Source organism: Salvia miltiorrhiza, chromosome 1, assembly GCF_028751815.1.
Source record: "Salvia miltiorrhiza cultivar Shanhuang (shh) chromosome 1, IMPLAD_Smil_shh, whole genome shotgun sequence".
Lineage (NCBI taxonomy): Eukaryota > Viridiplantae > Streptophyta > Magnoliopsida > Lamiales > Lamiaceae > Salvia > Salvia miltiorrhiza.
The window spans coordinates 74,591,405-74,617,044 of record NC_080387.1 but is presented as its reverse complement, the minus strand read 5'-3'; the positions used below and the strand labels follow the sequence as shown (position 1 = coordinate 74,617,044).

General features: G+C 36.7%; 1 protein-coding gene and 2 long non-coding RNA genes across 3 annotated transcripts; 1 reads left to right on the top strand and 2 right to left on the bottom strand.

Annotated features, from left to right (window-relative positions):
• Positions 1-2,369: 2,369 nt before the first annotated feature.
• On the bottom strand, positions 2,370-3,277 carry LOC131006171 (uncharacterized). Its single transcript, XR_009095425.1, has 2 exons — positions 3,212-3,277; positions 2,370-2,589 (listed from the first exon to the last, which is right to left on the bottom strand). It is a non-coding gene; the product is annotated as an uncharacterized LOC131006171 (long non-coding RNA).
• Positions 3,278-8,634: 5,357 nt separating this feature from the next.
• On the bottom strand, positions 8,635-10,016 carry LOC131006170 (uncharacterized). The gene is made up of 2 exons (XR_009095424.1): positions 9,477-10,016; positions 8,635-8,854 (listed from the first exon to the last, which is right to left on the bottom strand). It is a non-coding gene; the product is annotated as an uncharacterized LOC131006170 (long non-coding RNA).
• Positions 10,017-22,414: 12,398 nt separating this feature from the next.
• LOC131006168 (receptor-like protein 33) lies at positions 22,415-25,087 on the top strand. Its single transcript, XM_057933346.1, has 2 exons — positions 22,415-22,618; positions 23,734-25,087. Exons 1-2 carry the CDS (start codon positions 22,573-22,575, stop codon positions 24,963-24,965), a joined length of 1,278 nt encoding a protein of 425 aa, XP_057789329.1. The 5' UTR covers positions 22,415-22,572; the 3' UTR covers positions 24,966-25,087.
• The last annotated feature ends 553 nt before the right edge of the window (positions 25,088-25,640 follow it).

Below are 25,640 nucleotides of genomic sequence, written 5' to 3'. Positions count from 1 at the left end.
TCTAAATTCTTTGATAAATACATCTTTAAAAAAATTATTATAAGCTATTTATTTTTAATATTTGAATTTGTAAACTCAATTTTCTCTCTTTTAGTTCATTATAAACTATTTATTTTTTAATATCTGTATTCGTATTGAAACAGCATGACATTTCTTAAACTCGTGCCACATTTTAGTTATATTTCTATTTTTAGTAAAAGTAGGTGGGACCAGTGGCGGATCCAGGGGGGCTAGGGGGGGCTTCAGCCCCCTCCCAATTTTTGAGTTTTTTTTTTTTTTTTTTAAATTATAGATATATATATTTATTATTTTGTTTTATATCTATATATATGTGTATATAAATAAAAAAATACAAGAAAAAATATAGTAATACATTATTTATAGTATCCAACTATCCATATTAATTGCTCAACACATTGAGTTGTTACATTTATATTATTTTTATCATTTTTTCTTTCTTAGTGCATAAAAATGTTAAATTTGAGTCAATTCTAAAGGTAAAAGTAAAATTACTAATTACTAACAATGAAAATTAGTTTATTTGTTTAGAAGATGAAACATTTTTTTAAGAAAAATGAATAAAAGTACGTCTTTATATGCTTTCAATCTACTTGATGTTGAATTAATTGAATTGCGAACAATTATCTTATTATATTAAGTGATTGTTGAAAAAATGTATGAAAATGAAGTGTACGGAATGCTCAAAAAAATTTGCTTCGGGGGCTCCCGCCCCCGAACCCCCGTGTAAATATTTTCAAGCACCGTAGTCCAATAGATTCAGCCCCCCCTAACATTGAATCCTGGATCCGCCCCTGGGTGGGACTCTTGCTAAACTTTAATTATTTTAACACTTAGGACATTTATTCTACTCACAACACTCAACCACTTTATTAAAATTCGTGCTACTCTCAAACAGATACTAAAAATTGGGACAGAAAGAAAACTAAATTTATAGTAAAAATTTATGTATTTCGATCCACATGATATCTCATAGTCAAACTAATTGCATAAAGACCAATTTATTGCGGCTTTAGTTTAAAATTCCGAAATTCTACACAAAATTGTTTAATGATTTTTCCAAAATTCACTATGAATAGGGGTTTATTAAATTCTTTGTTTTAATAATAATAATAATAATAATAATAATAATAATAATAATGGCATACTCAAAAATTAGATTCAGCAATTGTACTGGCACCTAATCCGATCAGTTCTTTGCCCCAAATTGTAGCAAGTGGGCCCCGCAACTTAACGCGCTATATATACGCACCAAAGATTTCAGCGTCGAATTAGAAAAAAATAAAATCTAAAAAGGTTCGTTACTGTCGTAGCTGCCTGTCTCTCTACGAGCTTCTGCTTTCTCTCTCTACTTCCTTTTTCTTCTCTTTCACACTCTAAAAAATTAAAATTGGATCAAAATTTCTGATTTTTTTAGCAATTATATATTAACAAGTCTTATAGTAACAAACATAGCTCTCATGGAAAACGAAAACCAGTAAATAGATGGTGATCGGATGGGGAAAAAATTTAAAAAAAATAAAAATGAATCACATACTATATACCAAAACAAGAAATCAAACAAATAATTATCTATACAGTCAAAGCTGCAGATTTGAGTTCACAAGAAAAATCCAAATCATCAACTGCTCAAGATCAACTTTATTTTAATTAGGAGACTTTAAATGCACATTGGCGCTGATGAACTTCGTTTCTTCCAAAGTCAACTAGAAAAAAATCCCTCTAAATTATTTATTTACTATTGTACATAATTTTCTGAATTTTTAAATTACCATCATTAACTTCTGATTGCAATTTTTTAGGCTAATTATGTCCATTAATAATGGCGCCCAGCTGGTACAAATTCATTGCAGCCAACTAGAAAAAATCTAAAAAAATAAATCGAACATGATATGAAAATAGTTTAAAATGCAAAACTTATTCTAAACAAAATATGAGATATTGCATTAAATTCAAAGGGGCAACATTTTTCAAAATATGACTTGAGATGCCCATTCGACCTTCCACTGCATCTCCAACTTCAATTACCTGAAATATTTGTAAAGTATGGGATGAGCATGCACAGTATACTCAGTGTGGGATATCATGCAATAATTGTCCAAGTTAATAAAACGATAACACATACGATATTAACATTTATAACATTTACTCGCACGGTGGCATACCAAGGATGTCACGACCGGCCTTAATTAAGGATAATTAATCCGGGAAAACCATGACTGGGGAAGGGAAATTAAGAAGCGGGTTTAGAAAGGGGTGCATAAAAGAATACTCAAAGAGCTTGAATACGCGTGAAATATTCCTTAAAAAGGAAAAAGGCATAGTTCGCATAAAAAGGGTACTCAAAGAACTTGTATAAGCGTTATATTCCTTAAAAGGAAAAAGGCATCGTTAGGGGCTTGGCTAAAACATTATCAGAGTTTGCAACGGAAGGTGTAACTGAAATAATCAGTGTTTACAGCGGAATGCATAACTGAGATACATGTATGAAGACATGTATCCTTTCTGAGCCTACTTTAAGTTCAACAAAAACTCCACTCAGCAACACTTCATCGCCCATCACAACTCAACCTGCACAAACATAAACATACGAAGGGCTGAGTACAAGAGTACTCAGTGGGCAGTGCCAAACATATAACATAATATCAACAACAAAACACAACTTCGCATAAGAGGCATAAGTTTCTTTCAAATCCTTTGCTCATTAAACATTTCCATATTCATAAACAGCATGAGCGCATTCTTCATCATTAACAATCATCAACACGCATCGTGTCGTGGAGAAGGCCTTCCCCAACGAACACGGGCATCACGCCGTGAAGGGGGCCTCCCTCAGCGGTCACGGCATCGTACTATTGAGGGAGGCCTCCCCCAATAGACGCTGAAACACTGGAATACTGGCATCGCGCCGCTAGGGAGGCCTCCCTCAGCGGACACGGGCATCGCGCCGTGAGGAAGGCCCTCCTCAGCGGACACGGCATCGTACTGTTGAGGGAGGCCTCCCCCAACAGACGCAAGCATCAATCACAGGCATAAACTTATCAGCGTAAAGCATTCAAGCGTAAATAAGCGTAATCAAGCGTAAATCATTTAGCGTAAAGCATAATAAAGCATACCATACTTGAAGATCCAATTTGCATTATAAAGCATAACACATGCATAGCATTTTATTTACGCGTAAGAAATTGCCCACCTGATAGCAAAGTTTTGCTAAGGTACTCTAACTCCTTGTGTAGTTCTTACTCTCGCGCTTGACCTTAATCACGAGAATATAAAATAAGGCATTGGCTTGAGTAAAATTCTCAATTAATGAGAAAGCGTAATTTAACTATTATGCATGAACTAATCTTCTGAGCAATAATCAGGGAATTTCTATTGTTAATCCAGGCTATCGGATTTAAACAAAAGCTAAGTCTCGTCTCATGAAGCCGGATAATTAACTAAAATTAATCCGTTCTCTTCGGGATGTTCTAAACCGTCAATTTAATAAACCCCGCTCCTCGTAGTCAATAGAAAATAAATAAATAAATACTTCAACTTATTCGTCTTATAACCTCAAAAACTCAATCGGGCTTAATAAATGGAAGAAAGTATTGTTGTAAGTTTAATTAATTAAAAGACTCGACATAAGGCAGCCTAATAATTAATTAAGTAAAAGTGGGCCTGAATAATTATATAAAAGGCCCAATTGAAATGAAGTAATAGAGGCCCATCTGAATAAAATAAATAAGGCCCAACTGAAGTAAAATAATTGGTTAGTTGGGCTCAAATAAATAAATCAATCAAGGTCCAGCTCAGATAATACAACAGCCCAATTAAAATACAATGTAGTTGGGCTTTAATGAAATAAACCATAATAGCTTGCTTTAAAGTCTGAAGTCCAAAACAATAATTAATAAACTGGGCGGCTCATTTACTGAATACGAATCGGCTCACCCACTGATAAATAATTGGGCTCCATCAAAAATTGATACTGCTAGGCTTAGCTCAAATGAGTAACTTCAGCTCAAGCTTTAAAAGAATTAAAGCCCATCTTAAAAAGTCTTCGACCCAAAACAATTAAAATAGGGGTCCAAATAATAATTGAGGTTTGGAATAATAGCCCATCATAAAATATGCATCAGCCCAATTCCTTAAATAAATCAAGCCCAATAGAATTAATGAGAAGGCCAATTAAATTAAAGATTGGCCCAGTTCGAATTTAATGAAAGCCCAATCAATTAAATTGGAAGCTCAATTCCTTTAAAATAAAACAAACCCAAGCTCAAATAATTCGGCCCAAATAATATAGATAAAGGCCCAATTCGAATTTAGATGTGAAGCCCAAGCCATTAAAATTCAAGCCCGAAAATTTAAAGGGAAAAGCCCAAACAATTAAATATGAAAGCCCAAGCAAAAGAAATAAAATTAAGCCCATTCTAAAAATCAGAGGCCCAACATAATAGAATAAAAACCGGCCCAACAACTTAAGCCCATTCACTCTTTCCTTCTACATTTTCGGCCCAATAGCCAAAGCCCAACAATCCAGGCCCAAAACACTTAAAATCTGTAGCCCACAACAGTTAAAACAAGGCCCAATATCTCGGCCCAAGAGAAAATAAAATAAAGCCCAATTGAATCTCTCTCTCTTTCATCTCAAACAGTCGACTCTCTCTCCACTCAAACTGTCGGTTCTTCCTTTTTCTCTCTCTCAAAATGTCGGTCTCTCTCTCTAACTCAAAACACATTCTCACCTTTCTCACAAAGCCGATCGGCTTATTCTCCTCCGCTAAATCTGGTCGGCTGCCTTCTCCGGCCGTTCAGCCGTCGCTTGCTTCGGCCGGCGTCGTCTGTTGACGCGTCTAACCCCGGCACCGTTCTCTTTCTGCTCCTTTGGTCCATCCGCAGAACCCAATCGAGCCCTGAATCTAAGGAAGTCATCGCCGATGTCGCACCTCCATCTGGAATCCGACGGGCGGTCGCCTCCTGGAAGCAGCGCCGTTCGTCTACCATCCTCATAAATCCCGCTCTGACGTCGAGCCCTGAAATCGGGAAGGTCGCCGCTGCTACTCTTTCGACACCGCCGCTTCCTGCTGCTGTTAAACCTTCCAGCGCCGCCGCGCTTTTCTTGGCCGGAAATCGCCTCTCCGTTGAGCCCTAGCTCTACCAGAGAAATGAAGACTGCCGCCACTGCAACTGGAAGGCCGGCGAGATTCACCGCGCCGCTTCACTCGCAGCGGCGTCCGCTGCTCGTCAGGCCGCCGAGGGTGCTGATTCTCCATTATTTTTCTGGAAATTGGCGAGCTCGCCACGGCTTCGGTCCGATGCGCTGCCGTGCTGTGTCCGGAATCGACGAAGTTCGCCGTCAACCTACTGACTTGATGGAAACAGGGCAATCGACCCTTCCCTCCTAAAAAGCTAAGTTCTCATCTCAATTGTTGTGTAAACGAATTCTTGTAGTATCTAATACTCTATGAATCTCATAAGTGTTATTGCTATCTTGAATACTTGGTTTAGAAGCTAAAATGTTGAAACGTAATTATCTCGCATAAAATTCTAGTCTGATGCTGCTATTTACGCCTTTTTCTTGTGAATAAAAACTGATTGAGCTATTCTATATCTGTAACATGCTATGGATTATTCTCTATTACAAAAACTCATGGTTTAGCTATGTTCATAAGCGTATTATCTGAATCTCATAAGAAAACTGATCAGCGGTTGTGTTGGGGCGTGAAATGCATATTATGAAAGAAGGCATATGAGATAGTAAATACCTTGATTGTTTGTTGTTGATGGCTGTTGTTGTTGATATTGAATTCAATGGGGAAGGAACTCTCGATACTTGGCAGTTGGCAGCAGGAATTAACTTACTCCTTCTGAAATGAATGATTAGTTTTGTTGGCTGAATTTAAAAGCCATAGAGGTGGTGGTTGGCTGAGGGAGGAAAGCAGGAAAGCAAAAGGTGGTGGGCAAAAGGTGGCAGCACACTTTTCCTTTTCTTTCCACTAACTTTGCAATACTTTCTCTCTTGGTACGTTGGTGGAGATTAATGATGTATAGTGTAGGAGACATTAGGGAGTCGGAAAAAAAGTAATGATGATTGTATGCTTACGTATATGTCTAGCATATTTATGTATCTACTGCATAGCAATGATAGGTGAAACTGTAATTGGTTATAAGAGTTTGTAAAGTATGAGAATGAGATTGATGAATAAATGAAGTATATCCTCTGGTGATGCTAATACTGTAATATGAATCTAGATTAAATCCGTAGATTTAATCTGCGTTGCAGTTGGAATAATTCCTCAACTTCTAGTAGCACTAATAAAATATAATTTTTTCTGTTTTTCGATTAATAAATAACATGACTTTGCTAAGTCAGTTATAACTTGGAAAATAAATTATTGAATGGCTCAATAATCCTCGTCACGTTTTTCTCATACGTTATAAAAGTATAAAGCTAAAATAATAACTCCGTTTCTGATAAAAAAAAAATCAGGACCATGAACTGGATTCATTTATAAAAATTGCATTTACTAGTTTTAATCATAATTAAAAGAGCGGGCTACTACATACTACCCCTCTTAACAAAAATTTCGTCCCGAAATTTGCATATCTCTGCTAAAACAATTCGGGTACTTCTCTTTCATTTTGTCTTCAAACTCCCATGTAACTTTTTCTTGTCTGCGGTGTCTCCATAAGATTTTCACTGATGGGATTGAGGCTGATTTCGCAAGTGTCTACGTATTGCTGGCAAGGGGTGCGGGTGTTCTCAATTGCTGAACCTCGTTATCTGTTGGGGCATTGCGTGGAGTAGTGACCCTTTTGTCCACAATTGTAACAACCGTTAGTTCCAGTCCGACAGACACTCCTATGCATCTTACCACAATTTGGGCAAGGTAAAACTCCTTTCTGACCTTGGTTACCCCCAATTGACTTGAGGTTAGTCTGTGCCTCGTACCTTGGTTGAATAAACTGTTCGGCCCGTTCATTTTCTTGCCACACTTTCTTACTGGTCTGATTGATATTGTCTTCGTTGTTGTCCCACTTGCGCTTCCCTTTGAGAGTATGTGAGACTGCTGGTAAGTCGTTTGGCGTCGAGATAAATGGTGAGGCTAACTTGTCCGACGGCATTGCAGCTTCAATGTCAAGTGCCCTGTTCAGAGACTCCGTGTATGAGAGTCCTCTGTGGCTTGCTAGAGCCATCTTAATTTCGTAGCGCAGTCCGGCACAAAATTTCTCTGCCATCTTCTCCTCTGTGTCCACTTGTTGTGGAGCAAACCTCGACAGGTTGCAGAATTCCTTGTCGTATTCAACCACAGATTTCTTTCCTTGCTTTAACTCGTAGAACTCAGCTTCTTTCTTCTTCCTATAGCTTTTCGGAATATATTTATCATATAATCCTGTCTTAAAATCTTCCCAAGTATAACTTGCCCATTGTTCAGGTGTCAGAATTTTTCGACGTGCTTCCCACCAGAAGTCAGCTGATCCTGTTAGCTGGAATGAGACGCAAGATAGGCGCTCCTCATCAGTACAACGTAGAAAGTTGAAAATGCGTTCCATTGCACGCACCCAAATCTCAGCTTCAGTCGGTTCACTCGTTCCGTCAAACGTAGGTGGATTTTGCCTTAAAAAGAGTTCTTCGACTCTCCTAGTTGGGGGCGGAGGGGATGGGTTATGTCCTCGAGCATCTTGTGGTTCTTCGGGTACAGCGTTACGGTTTCTGCGATTGTTATTGTTTCTCGCATGGTGTCCTCTCTTAGGCGGCATTCTGATAGCAGGGATGTGTCAATTAACACATTCTAGCATAATCTAATACAAGCCTCAAAAGAATTCTTGTACAGGTTAACTTATTCTAACTTGTAAACAAGTCATAACTCCAATGACAACATTGATGTAGTAAGCTTTAAGGGTCCTTAGCATCTCAAATCCATGAGTCATAAAAATTCTTAAGCATATACTAGCACATCATCTAAATTGGGTACTTAAGCATATAAGTCATGGAGATTTATAGCGGCTATAAAATCATGAGCTTAAAAATTATTCTCTACGCATCACTTATCTTGCTGCCTTCACTATAGCCACCAAAAGATACAATCTAATTTCTTCTATGTTTGCTTCTATGTTCTGTCGTAGTGGTGATCTCATAGCTTAATAGCTCTATGTTCATAGGGATTCATTCCATAGGCATACTTAATCGTACTTGCGTAAATCATTTCATTCAATAACAACATAACAAAGCTATTGACAGTTTCTCACTTTGTTATTACGATAATTCTCACTTTTCGTAAACATTAACTTAAAACTTGGAATAGCTTACCATTCTGCTTCGTTGAGTGTGATGCGATGAAGTGCTGAGCTTTGTCGATTGAACTCTAGACATTTTAGTGATCCATTCTAGGTTTGGCTTAAATAAACTCTTAGGCTCAGAGCAAACGAACTGCTCTGATACCACTCTGTCACGACCGGCCTTAATTAAGGATAATTAATCCGGGAAAACCATGACTGGGGAAGGGAAATTAAGAAGCGGGTTTAGAAAGGGGTGCATAAAAGAATACTCAAAGAGCTTGAATACGCGTGAAATATTCCTTAAAAAGGAAAAAGGCATAGTTCGCATAAAAAGGGTACTCAAAGAACTTGTATAAGCGTTATATTCCTTAAAAGGAAAAAGGCATCGTTAGGGGCTTGGCTAAAACATTATCAGAGTTTGCAACGGAAGGTGTAACTGAAATAATCAGTGTTTACAGCGGAATGCATAACTGAGATACATGTATGAAGACATGTATCCTTTCTGAGCCTACTTTAAGTTCAACAAAAACTCCACTCAGCAACACTTCATCGCCCATCACAACTCAACCTGCACAAACATAAACATACGAAGGGCTGAGTACAAGAGTACTCAGTGGGCAGTGCCAAACATATAACATAATATCAACAACAAAACACAACTTCGCATAAGAGGCATAAGTTTCTTTCAAATCCTTTGCTCATTAAACATTTCCATATTCATAAACAGCATGAGCGCATTCTTCATCATTAACAATCATCAACACGCATCGTGTCGTGGAGAAGGCCTTCCCCAACGAACACGGGCATCGCGCCGTGAAGGGGGCCTCCCTCAGCGGTCACGGCATCGTACTATTGAGGGAGGCCTCCCCCAATAGACGCTGAAACACTGGAATACTGGCATCGCGCCGCTAGGGAGGCCTCCCTCAGCGGACACGGGCATCGCGCCGTGAGGAAGGCCCTCCTCAGCGGACACGGCATCGTACTGTTGAGGGAGGCCTCCCCCAACAGACGCAAGCATCAATCACAGGCATAAACTTATCAGCGTAAAGCATTCAAGCGTAAATAAGCGTAATCAAGCGTAAATCATTTAGCGTAAAGCATAATAAAGCATACCATACTTGAAGATCCAATTTGCATTATAAAGCATAACACATGCATAACATTTTATTTACGCGTAAGAAATTGCCCACCTGATAGCAAAGTTTTGCTAAGGTACTCTAACTCCTTGTGTAGTTCTTACTCTCGCGCTTGACCTTAATCACGAGAATATAAAATAAGGCATTGGCTTGAGTAAAATTCTCAATTAATGAGAAAGCGTAATTTAACTATTATGCATGAATCTGGTATGCATGAACTAATCTTCTGAGCAATAATCAGGGAATTTCTATTGTTAATCCAGGCTATCGGATTTAAACAAAAGCTAAGTCTCGTCTCATGAAGCCGGATAATTAACTAAAATTAATCCGTTCTCTTCGGGATGTTCTAAACCGTCAATTTAATAAACCCCGCTCCTCGTAGTCAATAGAAAATAAATAAATAAATACTTCAACTTATTCGTCTTATAACCTCAAAAACTCAATCGGGCTTAATAAATGGAAGAAAGTATTGTTGTAAGTTTAATTAATTAAAAGACTCGACATAAGGCAGCCTAATAATTAATTAAGTAAAAGTGGGCCTGAATAATTATATAAAAGGCCCAATTGAAATGAAGTAATAGAGGCCCATCTGAATAAAATAAATAAGGCCCAACTGAAGTAAAATAATTGGTCAGTTGGGCTCAAATAAATAAATCAATCAAGGTCCAGCTCAGATAATACAACAGCCCAATTAAAATACAATGTAGTTGGGCTTTAATGAAATAAACCATAATAGCTTGCTTTAAAGTCTAAAGTCCAAAACAATAATTAATAAACTGGGCGGCTCATTTACTGAATACGAATCGGCTCACCCACTGATAAATAATTGGGCTCCATCAAAAATTGATACTGCTAGGCTTAGCTCAAATGAGTAACTTCAGCTCAAGCTTTAAAAGAATTAAAGCCCATCTTAAAAAGTCTTCGACCCAAAACAATTAAAATAGGGGTCCAAATAATAATTGAGGTTTGGAATAATAGCCCATCATAAAATATGCATCAGCCCAATTCCTTAAATAAATCAAGCCCAATAGAATTAATGAGAAGGCCAATTAAATTAAAGATTGGCCCAGTTCGAATTTAATGAAAGCCCAATCAATTAAATTGGAAGCTCAATTCCTTTAAAATAAAACAAACCCAAGCTCAAATAATTCGGCCCAAATAATATAGATAAAGGCCCAATTCGAATTTAGATGTGAAGCCCAAGCCATTAAAATTCAAGCCCGAAAATTTAAAGGGAAAAGCCCAAACAATTAAATATGAAAGCCCAAGCAAAAGAAATAAAATTAAGCCCATTCTAAAAATCAGAGGCCCAACATAATAGAATAAAAACCGGCCCAACAACTTAAGCCCATTCACTCTTTCCTTCTACATTTTCGGCCCAATAGCCAAAGCCCAACAATCCAGGCCCAAAACACTTAAAATCTGTAGCCCACAACAGTTAAAACAAGGCCCAATATCTCGGCCCAAGAGAAAATAAAATAAAGCCCAATTGAATCTCTCTCTCTTTCATCTCAAACAGTCGACTCTCTCTCCACTCAAACTGTCGGTTCTTCCTTTTTCTCTCTCTCAAAATGTCGGTCTCTCTCTCTAACTCAAAACACATTCTCACCTTTCTCACAAAGCCGATCGGCTTATTCTCCTCCGCTAAATCTGGTCGGCTGCCTTCTCCGGCCGTTCAGCCGTCGCTTGCTTCGGCCGGCGTCGTCTGTTGACGCGTCTAACCCCGGCACCGTTCTCTTTCTGCTCCTTTGGTCCATCCGCAGAACCCAATCGAGCCCTGAATCTAAGGAAGTCATCGCCGATGTCGCACCTCCATCTGGAATCCGACGGGCGGTCGCCTCCTGGAAGCAGCGCCGTTCGTCTACCATCCTCATAAATCCCGCTCTGACGTCGAGCCCTGAAATCGGGAAGGTCGCCGCTGCTACTCTTTCGACACCGCCGCTTCCTGCTGCTGTTAAACCTTCCAGCGCCGCCGCACTTTTCTTGGCCGGAAATCGCCTCTCCGTTGAGCCCTAGCTCTACCAGAGAAACGAAGACTGCCGCCACTGCAACTGGAAGGCCGGCGAGATTCACCGCGCCGCTTCACTCGCAGCGGCGTCCGCTGCTCGTCAGGCCGCCGAGGGTGCTGATTCTCCATTATTTTTCTGGAAATTGGCGAGCTCGCCACGGCTTCGGTCCGATGCGCCGCCGTGCTGTGTTCGGAATCGACGAAGTTCGCCGTCAACCTACTGACTTGATGGAAACAGGGCAATCGACCCTTCCCTCCTAAAAAGCTAAGTTCTCATCTCAATTGTTGTGTAAACGAATTCTTGTAGTATCTAATACTCTATGAATCTCATAAGTGTTATTGCTATCTTGAATACTTGGTTTAGAAGCTAAAATGTTGAAACGTAATTATCTCGCATAAAATTCTAGTCTGATGCTGCTATTTACGCCTTTTTCTTGTGAATAAAAACTGATTGAGCTATTCTATATCTGTAACATGCTATGGATTATTCTCTATTACAAAAACTCATGGTTTAGCTATGTTCATAAGCGTATTATCTGAATCTCATAAGAAAACTGATTAGCGGTTGTGTTGGGGCGTGAAATGCATATTATGAAAGAAGGCATATGAGATAGTAAATACCTTGATTGTTTGTTGTTGATGGCTGTTGTTGTTGATATTGAATTCAATGGGGAAGGAACTCTCGATACTTGGCAGTTGGCAGCAGGAATTAACTTACTCCTTCTGAAATGAATGATTAGTTTTGTTGGCTGAATTTAAAAGCCATAGAGGTGGTGGTTGGCTGAGGGAGGAAAGCAGGAAAGCAAAAGGTGGTGGGCAAAAGGTGGCAGCACACTTTTCCTTTTCTTTCCACTAACTTTGCAATACTTTCTCTCTTGGTACGTTGGTGGAGATTAATGATGTATAGTGTAGGAGACATTAGGGAGTGGGAAAAAAAGTAATGATGATTGTATGCTTACATATATGTCTAGCATATTTATGTATCTACTGCATAGCAATGATAGGTGAAACTGTAATTGGTTATAAGAGTTTGTAAAGTATGAGAATGAGATTGATGAATAAATGAAGTATATCCTCTGGTGATGCTAATACTGTAATATGAATCTAGATTAAATCCTAATCTGCGTTGCAGTCGGAATAATTCCTCAACTTCTAGTAGCACTAATAAAATATAATTTTTTCTGTTTTTCGATTAATAAATAACATGACTTTGCTAAGTCAGTTATAACTTGGAAAATAAATTATTGAATGGCTCAATAATCCTCGTCACGTTTTTCTCATACGTTATAAAAGTATAAAGCTAAAATAATAACTCCGTTTCTGATAAAAAAAATCAGGACCATGAACTGGATTCATTTATAAAAATTGCATTTACTAGTTTTAATCATAATTAAAAGAGCGGGCTACTACAAAGGACCTTTCCGTCCTGGACCTATTCAACGGGCCCCTGGCTATTATGGTTGCAACCTTAACTTTTACATTTAAATCGTATTGTGGCATACCAAAGACCTTTCCGGCCTGGACCCATTCAACGGGCCCCTAACGATATATAATTTAACTCGTATACGGTAAACACATAATATTAAAATGACCACAACATGTATTAAAATAAAATCTCACACTGAAAATTTTGTACTTGATTAATAACTTGAGTAATTCACATCAACAGTTACGTTCTAGTCACGTCGTACTGACAAACATGGTTTTCGTACCTCAATTCCACATGATTTGTTGTCATTTTTCTTCATGTTTTGTTTGCCAATGCGTGTTTGTACCATAATGTTGAGTTTTATGAAGATTTGATGTCTTGGTGTAGTTTTGGAGTAATTTCAGGAAAAATCAAGGATTAATTGGAGGATTTTGAAGATATGAGATTGAAGTACGTCTCGAGAGGAATCCGTGAGCGCAAACGGCGACCAAATCCGAGTCCGGACGAGGGGGAACGGAGCAAAACGAGCGGACTGTGCAAAACGCCCAGTACCCCGCGGTCACCACCCGCGGCCGCGGGGTGGGACCGCGGGTCAGCTGTTCCCGACTCCAGGAGTCACCCGCGGTCACCACCCGCGGCCGCGGGGCGGGACCGCGGGTCCCCTGACTCTCCCCCACGTTTGCCGGCCGCGGGCGCGGGCCAGGACCGCGGGAAAAGGGCGGAGCCTCCCCAAGTGGGCCCCAGTCGCGATTTTAGCCCCAAAACTCCATTTTTCCCTTCTTTTCTAACATCATTCACCACACACACCCACTTCATCTTCCCCAACACTCCACACACTAAACCCTAGCCTCCTTTAACACACCCATCTACCATTGAAGACCATTGAAGAGAAGAGAAGGAAGAAGAAGCTCATAAATAGGATTTGTCATTTCTTACTCTCTCTTTCATTATGTACACCTTTAACTTTGATTTATTGTGTTTGAACATGTTAGGCTAAATTTCTCTTTGATTTGGGGATTAGGCTAGATGATTATTGTAATGGATTGATTATTTATGCTCAATATAAATCTTGTTTGTTCATTTGCACATTATCTTTTCAAACCCTTGATTTATTTCTTGTATGGATTGTTGGCCACATTCTATGCATTTCTAATTTGCACTTTGAATCGGGAGAGGATAATTGCAATAGATAAGGTGTTTGAAACATATCAATTCGATAACCGGGAGGTTGAGAGTTGGGTGAGAGTATGTCGATCTTTGTGTGCTTTTGGGAGTTATAGGTTAGAAGTTGACCGGGGACGGCAACTATGACCCGTAATCTACCGCTCTAGTCGTCCGGGAGGGGGCTAGAACTAGTTGGGAGATCACTCTAGATAATTAGGATTGTTAAGATTAATATTGAGCTATAATTGAAGTCTTTTGCTTAATCATCGATCATCTTATTAATCCACTTTGCTTACTTGTTTTTATTTGTCTTTACACTTGTTAAGTATTTAGTTACATAATCAAACCAATCACTCATTCGTTTAGTCTAAATAGCTCTAGCATAATGAATTAGGATAATCACTAGATTGAACTACTAATCCTTGTGGGATACGACCTTGCTTCCATATATTACAACTACCCGTATACTTGCGGCGTGGTGAAAATATTAGCGAACAAGTTTTTGGCGCCGTTGCCGGGGATTAGTTTAGTTTGATTGTTTGTGATATTTTGAATCATTGTGCTTAACTACTTTAGACATTTTACTTGATTTATTTTTGTTTTCTATCTTAAGATGTTTGTTTTGACTCGTTGTTTTGTTGGTTGGTAGGGTGATGAAAAAAAAAATTGTTACACAACACCAAAAATATTAAATGGATGATGGAAGGAATGAGTTGGTTGAGCAACTCCAACTACAATTGGCGTTGATGCAACTTAAGTTGCGTGTTTTGGAAGCCAAAAGAAATTGTAGGCAACCAATGATCCAAAAAGCCTTCCAACCAACACCTTCCTATGGTGAGTATTATGACATGGGGTGCAATGCCATGGAGTGGCAATCACCATTGAAGTATGAGGACCATTTCAATAGTTGGAATTATGAAAATTCTTATTCCACTCAAGAAGGCTTCCAAGGGGGAAATCGATACTATCAAGTGGAGAAATCGAATTCGAAAGACGATCTCCTACAATGCTTCTTAACTACACAAGCTTGGATAGAAAAAAGTCTAGCAAAATCGGAGGTTATGCTAGATGAGCAAAGGAGGTCTTTGGCTACCACTATGGAAAATCAAAAGCAAATTGATGATTTGTGCGTGGCCATTAGCCTACGGAATGGAACCTTGTATGAGGAACCAATGCCGATGCTAAGTGAAGAGCCTCAAGAAGTTGAAGAAGAGTATAAAGAAGATGAGGATCAATTCTCCAAACCCCTTGAAGTTGAGAGCCCAACTTTTCCAACGCAACCTCTACAATTCCAAAAAGATGAAGATTTCACAAGCTTTAAAGAATGCAAAGTCAAAAATTTTGTCGATCCTTACCTCGACATGAGCGATTCTATGAATGCTTGCTTCTTTCACTTTTATTTATCTTCATCTTTTGATTTTCACTTTGATTTGTCTAATAAGGAATTGTTTGAGTGTGGTGGTACTCTAGATGGTGAACGAGATTACCATGACGCCCAAGATGTCTCAAGAATTGCAAAGCCACCATATTTTTGGGTGGCAACAGATGGAGCATTCAAATTTGATGAGAAGTGGCCACCGCCTAAGCCTCCACCTCGCTTGTGAGTACGAGACAAGTAACCATTTTATCCTTCATCCAAACTTATTTCTCCTTTGTGTGAAATAAGTTTGGGGGGAGGGTGAAGATGGGTTACTTATCTCGTTTATCCGTTGTTTATTTATTTAGTTAGTTTAGTTTTCGAATAATGCGATTTTGTCTCTTTTCTTGAGCTTTTCCATGTCTCTTGAGTTTGAGCTTGATTGTTGAAAAACATGAGTTGGATGAAATGTGTGTTGGGCTTATGATATGAATGTTGTTTTTGAAAAGAATTTGTTGTGTTTCACTTGTTGATTTTGCATGTAGAGTTTGAACTTGTGACAAATGAGCTAAATGTTGTACCTCCAAGAACTTGAAAACGAAAATGAGCTTGTGAGAATTGAGCCTTTGATTGTCATACATTTACAATCTCATTTTGTTCTTGAGTGTAAATCATTTGAGCATGTGTGTTGATCTCTAGAACTTGCCATGAGTCCTCTCTTGAAAATAAAAGTAGATGTGTTGTTAATATTGAAGTGATTTAAGGTCATCCTTGTTAGCCACTTGACTTAAATTGTGTCCAAATTCTCATATGATCCTAGTTTACCCTCTTTGTGCCTTGTAGCATTTCTTTGAATTAACTAATGATGGGTAGAACTTAGATTGTTAGTGGTTACTTTGATGAAAATGTTTGGGAAATGATTGAAATTGCTTATCAAGCTTTGATTGAGTGAAAATCACTAGTCCCCTATGAGCTTAAAAAGAAAAAGAAAAAAAAAATGAAAATGAATGTGAATAAAAGAGCATAAAGGGGAGTGATTTGCCTTTTGAATCATATCATGATAAGTATCACTAAGGGTGAAAAGAAGAAATGTGGGGATTTTGGTTTTTGATTGATTAAAAAAGAGAAATGGTGAATTTGACTTGTTCATTGTGATTGTTAGATTGTGGAATATGAGTCATTTGCCTAAAAACACCTCACCTCACCAAAGAGCCCTCATTACAACCTTAAGAAAAGCCCTTGTTGATCATTATTTATAACACATTGAAGTATAGAGAGTTAGGATAAATGGCAAGCTTATGGTAGATTGCATACATTGTTTCAATTTGAGTGCAAACACGCCCAATCTAAACACTTGAGAGTTGAGTGCATCATTGAAACATCCACATTTGTGAGGATTCAAGCTTGGAGGCCATAATATTGAACTCTTCATCACTTGTGATTTCTTGGAATGCATTTCTACTTGTGATACACTTTTGAAAGATTTTTGAAATTGTTGAAGCCCTTGAAATGACACCAATTCATTCTCACATGTTTGTTATCTTTTATTTCTCTTCTCTTTGTTGTTTGGGGACAAACAACGCTTTAAGTTTGGGGGCTTGACAAACATGGTTTTCGTACCTCAATTCCACATGATTTGTTGTCATTTTCCTTCATGTTTTGTTTGCCAATGCGTGTTTGTACCATAATGTTGAGTTTTATGAAGATTTGATGTCTTGGTGTAGTTTTGGAGTAATTTCAGGAAAAATCAAGGATTAATTGGAGGATTTTGAAGATATGAGATTGAAGTACGTCTCGAGAGGAATCCGTGAGCGCAAACGGCGACCAAATCCGAGTCCGGACGAGGGAGAACGGAGCAAAACGAGCGGACTGTGCAAAACGCCCAGTACCCCGCGGTCACCACCCGCGGCCGCGGGGTGGGACCGCGGGTCAGCTGTTCCCGACTCCAGGAGTCACCCGCGGCCGCGGGGCGGGACCGCGGGTCCCCTGACTCTCCCCCACGTTTGCCGGCCGCGGGCGCGGGCCAGGACCGCGGGAAAAGGGCGGAGCCTCCCCAAGTGGGCCCCAGTCGCGATTTTAGCCCCAAAACTCCATTTTTCCCTTCTTTTCTAACATCATTCACCACACACACCCACTTCATCTTCCCCAACACTCCACACACTAAACCCTAGCCTCCTTTAACACACCCATCTACCATTGAAGACCATTGAAGAGAAGAGAAGGAAGAAGAAGCTCATAAATAGGATTTGTCATTTCTTACTCTCTCTTTCATTATGTACACCTTTAACTTTGATTTATTGTGTTTGAACATGTTAGGCTAAATTTCTCTTTGATTTGGGGATTAGGCTAGATGATTATTGTAATGGATTGATTATTTATGCTCAATATAAATCTTGTTTGTTCATTTGCACATTATCTTTTCAAACCCTTGATTTATTTCTTGTATGGATTGTTGGCCACATTCTATGCATTTCTAATTTGCACTTTGAATCGGGAGAGGATAATTGCAATAGATAAGGTGTTTGAAACATATCAATTCGATAACCGGGAGGTTGAGAGTTGGGTGAGAGTATGTCGATCTTTGTGTGCTTTTGGGAGTTATAGGTTAGAAGTTGACCGGGGACGGCAACTATGACCCGTAATCTACCGCTCTAGTCGTCCGGGAGGGGGCTAGAACTAGTTGGGAGATCACTCTAGATAATTAGGATTGTTAAGATTAATATTGAGCTATAATTGAAGTCTTTTGCTTAATCATCGATGCCTAGTCCCTAAATCGCCTTAATCATCTTATTAATCCACTTTGCTTACTTGTTTTTATTTGTCTTTACACTTGTTAAGTATTTAGTTACATAATCAAACCAATCACTCCTTCGTTTAGTCTAAATAGCTCTAGCATAATGAATTAGGATAATCACTAGATTGAACTACTAATCCTTGTGGGATACGACCTTGCTTCCATATATTACAACTACCCGTATACTTGCGGCGTGGTGAAAATATTAGCGAACACGTACCTAGTCAGATAAATTCATATAATAAATGTAATCAAGCTTTTTTTTTAAGATAATTTAAATAATTTTAAGAATTGTTCTATAGCACTAACCCAAAGTCATGAGCCTAATAAATAAATAAAATACTAAAATATGTATACTTTCTTGTGGAACTTAGCTCAAAATTTCTAACTAATACAGCATGTTTCAATACTTAAATATATAAAAGTAGATTTGAGCCCATTTATGCCAAAAATCAAGTTCACTATTTAAAGTCCAAGAAAAGAACGTGTTCAGCCCAATTATAGAAGCCCATATTAAATATCCCTAAGCCCAAAACTCATTTCAATTTAGTAGATTGTTAGTTATGCTTTCTTTGTTCAATTTAATTATGTTTTATTTCGATAGCATAGCAAATTTATTAATTCAGTGAGTATAATGAAACACTAATCTAAAATATGTGACCTAATTGTTTTATTGATTGATACAATTGGATGAATTATTTACATCTCAATCAGAAGCTTTTAGTTTAAGAAGGGATATTCGTGCTTATAATAGAATATTGTCATTTACTTCATTCAGTGTAAAATTAGATAAAGAACTCGCATCTGTAAGACGAAGAGTTTATTCTTTACAAGCACAAGGAATGGTTTATCATGATATTTCTGAATTGATCCCACAATATACATGTATTTTCAACTATACTTTTATGACACACAAAGTGAGGTTGAGAACTGAATTAACATAAGATGCACGTAGAAATTTTAGAGTTCAACCCGTATGAAAAATTCTTACAAATTAATTTATGTAAGAATTTACCGGTGTTTTTGATAAAATTATGTTAATTAATTTACTGGTGTTTCTGATAAAATTATTTAAATTTGAATAAATTTCCTCGTTACCAAGAGCTTATTATTATTATTATTATTATTATTAATAGAAAAAGAGCCTAAGCATTCTATGGGACAACTTGTGGATTGCCTATTTTACCCATATTATTTATTTTGTATTATATATTTATAAAATAAATCTATTTGATATATATTTATTTGCCACCCAAATCTATAAATAATATTTTATATTATAAAACCAAATATATAAATAAAACCGTTGTCAAATTAATTAGATAAAAAATTTCTTCTCTACTTAGGTCCAATATTGTTGTTTTCCTCATCTAATCTAATTATAATTTCTAAATAAATCCCTAATATAATTGGTAATTATACATCACAATTCGTTTTTCCCTAAAAGAAGTTCATCAATTAAACCAACGATCAAGGAGATTCCAAAATCTTATCGCCTTAGAATTCTATTTAATTTATTACATATTTTATTTTAAGGGTTATTTTACAGTATTATATATTTATAAGAATATATTATTCATTAGATATTACACTAAATCTATGTGATATATATCTACAGCTATTGATAAGGCTTATAAATAAATATATTCATCCAATAAATTATGTAATGAAAGCAATAAATTAATAGATTTTCTAAAATAATAAATTATTAAATAAAATAACATTAATTATACGTACAACGTACGTTCTTTCTGCTAGTTACTCAAAATGACTCGAATTCAAATTGCAACAATTGCTCTATTTTCAGGGGGCAATTGCGTAGAGCTTGGTTTTAGGTTGCGAAGTGTGAAGTACCCTTTATTATATCTTATTCAAAGATCACAAAAAGGGGGATTTAAAGTCTCCCAAATCTATTATCAAAATAGAGAATATCTTCTACTTTTGCATGTTATTCTACCACTTCAAATAAACAAACAGGTTTTGTTGTTTATTCAACTGACGTAGCCCTCTGATCACGGCCAAAACTTATAATGCTATTTTAATATGAATTTTAGGGTCATTTTTTAAGATTTGAGTTAGACTCAATCTCCCAAATCGAACAGAAAGTAGCTTTCCATATAAATAGTCTTAGTTGCTTTTGCCTCCAAAAATCACTCTTTATAGTTCCACAATTATTTTCTTCGTCTTTCCAATGGGAAAATATTATTTTAGCTTTGAATAAAAGGAAACTCTGCATTTCCTACTTTCATATCCACACACACACTATATATACATGTATATGGATTTCATAGTTCAATATTCTAAAAAATTACTACTGTCAAAATCTAGCCAAAAAATGCAAAAATCTCCCCATTTTCTCATCCTTGCACTACTCTTACCAATCCATTATTTGATGGATTATAGCTCAGCCAAAAACGATATCAACACTGATCGTTCTTCACTTCTCGCCTTAAAATCCCAAATCACATTAGACCCTCAAAATATATTGACCCAAAATTGGAGCACTGAAGCCAGTGTTTGCAGTTGGATCGGAGTTACTTGTGATTCACATTACAATAGGGTTACTCAGTTGAATATATCGTCCATGGGTCTTGTCGGAACCCTCCCACCAGAAATTGGGAATCTTTCATCTCTCGTTTCTTTATATGTGAACTACAACTCTTTTCATGGCCCCATTCCCCCATCTATCTTCAACATGTCATTTCTAGAAGTTTTGGAAGTAAGGAATAATAGTTTGTCTAGTAGTTTACCTCTTGATATGTGCAAACACAATCTGCATAGACTCAAGAGGCTTCGTATATCTTACAACAAGATGTATGGGGAAATACCATCGAGTTTGGAGAAGTGTTCACAGCTTGAGTATCTTTCTTTGGTAAACAACACTTTCACTGGATTTGTGCCGGCAGAAATTGGGAACTTGACGAACCTTCAAGAGTTGTACCTTTGTGTAAATAAGTTGACTGGTAAGTTCATTCCTATATTTATGAGGTCAAATCATGCATTTAATGCCATATTATTTAATTCTTTAATTTATGTGCTTTATGTTTGAGTGTCAAATTTAAAATTTATCTCAGCTTAATTGTATGTATAAACTCAATTTGGACCACTAATCATTATACAATAACGCATACAAGGTTTTCGAACCTTTAATTAAAAAATCTTTGTTGATCTTTCATTTAAACACAAACCAGTTTAGTGGTAATAAATTAGGACCATCAACATTTACCAATGATTGGACTCTTTTTCAGTCAATTTAAGTGATACTAGTAAATTGCAAGGAGCATTACCTAAATCCTTGATCAATTGTCAAAGTCATATAATTGTGTCTTTCACAAATTTATAAATGACTTTTCCATATAACATTCATTAGGACTAGTAATCTGAAATACTTTGAATTAAATATACTATATTTATAAAGAATTCAATACATTCATTTTAAATGTTAAGTAGGATGTGTTAGCGTGTATTTACATGACATTGTTTTATATTTAAAGATTCATAGGTTAGGGTGATAAGTAATATTTTCCATATACGTTTCAATCTAGAATTAAACTAACTTTGTGTGATGATTTGTATATTTGTAGGAGTTATTCCACAAGAGATACATCATCTTCATAATTTAAGAGGGTTGGACTTGAGTTTGAACAAGTTGTCAGGCACTTTGCCACCAACCATTTTCAACATGTCTTCCTTGGTATGGATTGACTTATCAAGTAACACACTTAGCGGGGCATTGCCTTCAGAAATTGGGAACAAGAAAGCAGTACTAGAGTCTTTATACCTTGAAAACAATGCTTTAACCGGTAAGATTTCTAACTCTTGTAGGGTTTTACACATATTCAAATGTTTCTTAATTTTCATGTATATTTAGCATTTACAGCCATTGTGAGACCTTTAACTTCATCTCAAATCTATATTTGACTTTTCCATATAGCATTTACAGCTATGTTTCTGAAATCTATATTGTTTGAAACCTTCCAACCGATCGAATCGCGTATTTTACTTATTATTGTTATGGTCGTTATACGTAACAATATGGAGCTTGACTTTGATGACTTCATTATTCTCCAGGTACTATTCCGAAAGAGATCGGAAATCTTCATAATATGCAGAACATGTGGTTGCATTCCAACGAGCTTAGCGGATCAATTCCGAGAGAAGTGGGGAACATGACAGCTCTGGTCAGCTTACACCTCGGCAATAATAGTTTAAGTGGTATGAGTTATTATTCACCTAGCCACAAGTTTAGCTCCTCAAGCTAGCTTGCGAGTTATTTCTTTTTCTCTTATTTCATTTGATCTTCTTTAATTAAGAGGCATGTTGTCTTGAAGTTGGTAGGGGTCATACATTGTCTTGTGGGATTATTCTCCAGGTACTATTCCGAGAGAAGTGGGGAACATGACAGCTTTGGCCAGATTAAGCCTCGCCAATAATAGTTTAAGTGGTATGATTTATTATCACCTAGCCACAAGTTTAGCTCCTCAAGCTAGCTTGCGAGTTAATTTCTTTTTCTCATATATTTCACTTGATCTTCTTTAATTATGTGGTATGTTGTCTTTGAAGTTGGTAGGGGTCATTCAATGTGTTGTTATTTTATGTTATGCATAATTTCTCCTCTTTTCAGGTCAAATATCATCTACTATTAGAAACCTCTCTAGTATTTTCTTGATTTTATTAGAAATTGTTGTTATAAAGTATTTTCTTAATTTTATTAGAAATTACAATTAAATCAAGTTATAATGAGTAAGAACAAAGAGAGAATATTTAAATTAAATAAATGGATCTAAGTCATTTTGGTTGATATTACAGGAGATCCTAATGATGATCAAGGTGAATATGATTCAACAATAAGTTCATATTGTAAAAAGTTAAAATACTATTCATAATTGTAATATTTCAATAATATTAATTTTTAATATTAACCGCTATCTATTTTAGAACTTCAAAACAGACCTTCAACTTCTTCTCAATTGCAAATCTGTTATAAATGGATATTGGGCCTATTCCTCCCTCAAAATGCCTTATAAGGGAGAGGGTTGTCTCACCATATAAAGTGGCTCATGCCATTATCTCCAATCCAATGTGGGACACCTCAATAAAATCTACATCTGACTTTTCCATATAGCATTTACTGCTATGTTCTTTTCCCAACTGATCGAATCGCATGCGAGTTAATTTCATTTGATCTTCTTTAATTATGTGGTATGTTGTCTTTGAAGTTGGTAGGGGTCATTCATCGTGTTGTTATTTTATGTTATGCATAATTACTCCTCTTTTCAGGTCCAATGTCTAAATCCTTGATAGATCAATTGTCAAAGTCTAAATAAAAATAACAATAACTCACTAACATAAAATAAATTGGTACATATCAAGTAAACTTTAAATTCTATATATATGGTATCATACCTTGACTTCCATTGATTACTGGAATAAATATCATTATACTTAAATAGTATATATAGCTCCCAACCGATCGAATCACGTATTTTACTTGTTATTCTTATGATTGTTATACTTAACAATATGGAACTTGACTTTGATAACTTCATTATTCTCCAGGTACTATTCCATCCTCCATCTGTAACTTGACATCTCTTGATGCTCTTCTTCTCTCAAATAACAATTTGGAAGGAACAATTCCACAATGCTTTGGAAATTTGAGCAAATCTTTGTTCATTTTTCATTTAAATGTCAATCAGTTTAGTGGTCTCATTCCATCATCATTTAGCAAGGGATGTGGCCTTGTGTCCATCAATTTGAATGGTAATAAATTGCAAGGACCATTACCTAAATCCTTGATCAATTGCCAAAGACTACGAGACCTTGACGTCGGAAATAATAGAATACAAGACGAATTTCCCTTTTGGATGGAAGTCCTTCCAGACCTTCGAGTGCTCGTCTTGAGGGCTAACAAGTTTTATGGTAACATGTCACTTCCTTCGCAAACCAAGATTCCATTTCATAATTTGCAAGTTTTAGATATATCTCAGAATAGATTTGTGGGCTCTCTGCCTCAAGGATATTTCAAGAATTTCAGAGCAATGATAGAGGTAAATGAAACAAGCTTGTCAACTAACGACACCTTCTTTAAAGAGTATGTGGAGATGAGGCTCACCTTGAAAGGTCTGGATCAATTATTACAGAGATTGTTGTCAGCCTTTACAACAATCGACTTATCCTCCAATAGATTTTCTGGGAGTATTCCACATTCCATAGGAAATCTTAAGATTCTCAAATACTTGAATCTGTCCCACAATAACCTCATAGGAAATATCCCTTCATCTCTTGGAAATTTGAGTGAACTTGAATCTTTAGACTTGTCGGTGAACAAGTTGGATGGAGAAATTCCAAGTGAATTGACAGGGTTGACATTTCTTGCCAAATTAAACCTTTCAATGAATAATTTTGTGGGACAAATACCACAGTCTAAGCAGTTTTCCACATTTGAGAATGATTCATACGTGGGAAACTTGAGACTGTGTGGAGTTCCGTTGACGAGAAAATGCAACGACGAGAATGGGCATGGGATGAAGCCACAAGAAGATGATGATGAAGAAGATGAGTTTGGATTTATAGATGGATTTGGATGGAGAAGTGTGGTGATGGGATATGGAAGTGGACTCATAGTTGGAATTGGAATTGGTTACATTATCATTAGAAATGGAAGGCCAAGATGGTTAGTGGAATTCTTTTTTGGCATTGGATATAATAATAATAATAATAAGAAGAAGAAGAAGAAGAAGAAGAGACGCAGCAGAGCTACACCAACACCAACACGCAGGAGAACTTAATTGAAGGCTTGTGCTCGAATTGTGTTTTCTTTTTCTTATTTCCTTTGTAATGGCTACGTTAGTGTGTTTTTAGAGTTTACGAAATGTTGTTGTTTGTTCAAATATGTGAAGTTTTAATTTTATCTCGTTTAGGTAATTTTTAGGATAAACTAAAACAGTTTTGTGATTTTATTTGTTAAATATTTAGATTATTAAAAATGTCATCCTCTTAGTGACATAGAACTGCTTGCTGGATTTCTTCGAGCAAAAATACTACACATGAATCTAGTTGGAACAGATTCTGTTAAGCCTATGAACAGATCCTCAAAATCATCAAATTGATTTGGAGAAATGATCAAACACCACAAAGGCAAATCGTTTGTTTACTTATAAATCGTTGGTTTGTATTGGCTGCTTAATTTATAAATAATGTTTTATACAATTTTTTTGGTTCTTGTTTTATTAATTAACTAATTTAATTTAATAATCTACAAAATATCTTACTTCTTATTCTATATAAAAATAGAAAAAAAGTGTAATTAAATAAAAAAAATAGTCATAAAAAGGTGTAGTGAATTTAATTTTATACAGCCAATGAAAATAGACTACAACGTAAATATGAAACACAAATGATGTTGAGAGCATATTGCAGGAGTCTCTTGTTGAATTAAGTAATCAAATAGTAATAAAATAATA

Excerpts from the sequence above, each read along its gene's own strand:
- LOC131006168 (XM_057933346.1), top strand. The coding sequence starts at position 22,573 with ATGACAGCTTTGGCCAGATTAAGCCTCGCCAATAATAGTTTAAGTG. Across the intron at positions 22,619-23,733 it reads CGCCAATAATAGTTTAAGTG|GTACTATTCCATCCTCCATC; the intron begins GTATGATTTATT and ends ATTATTCTCCAG.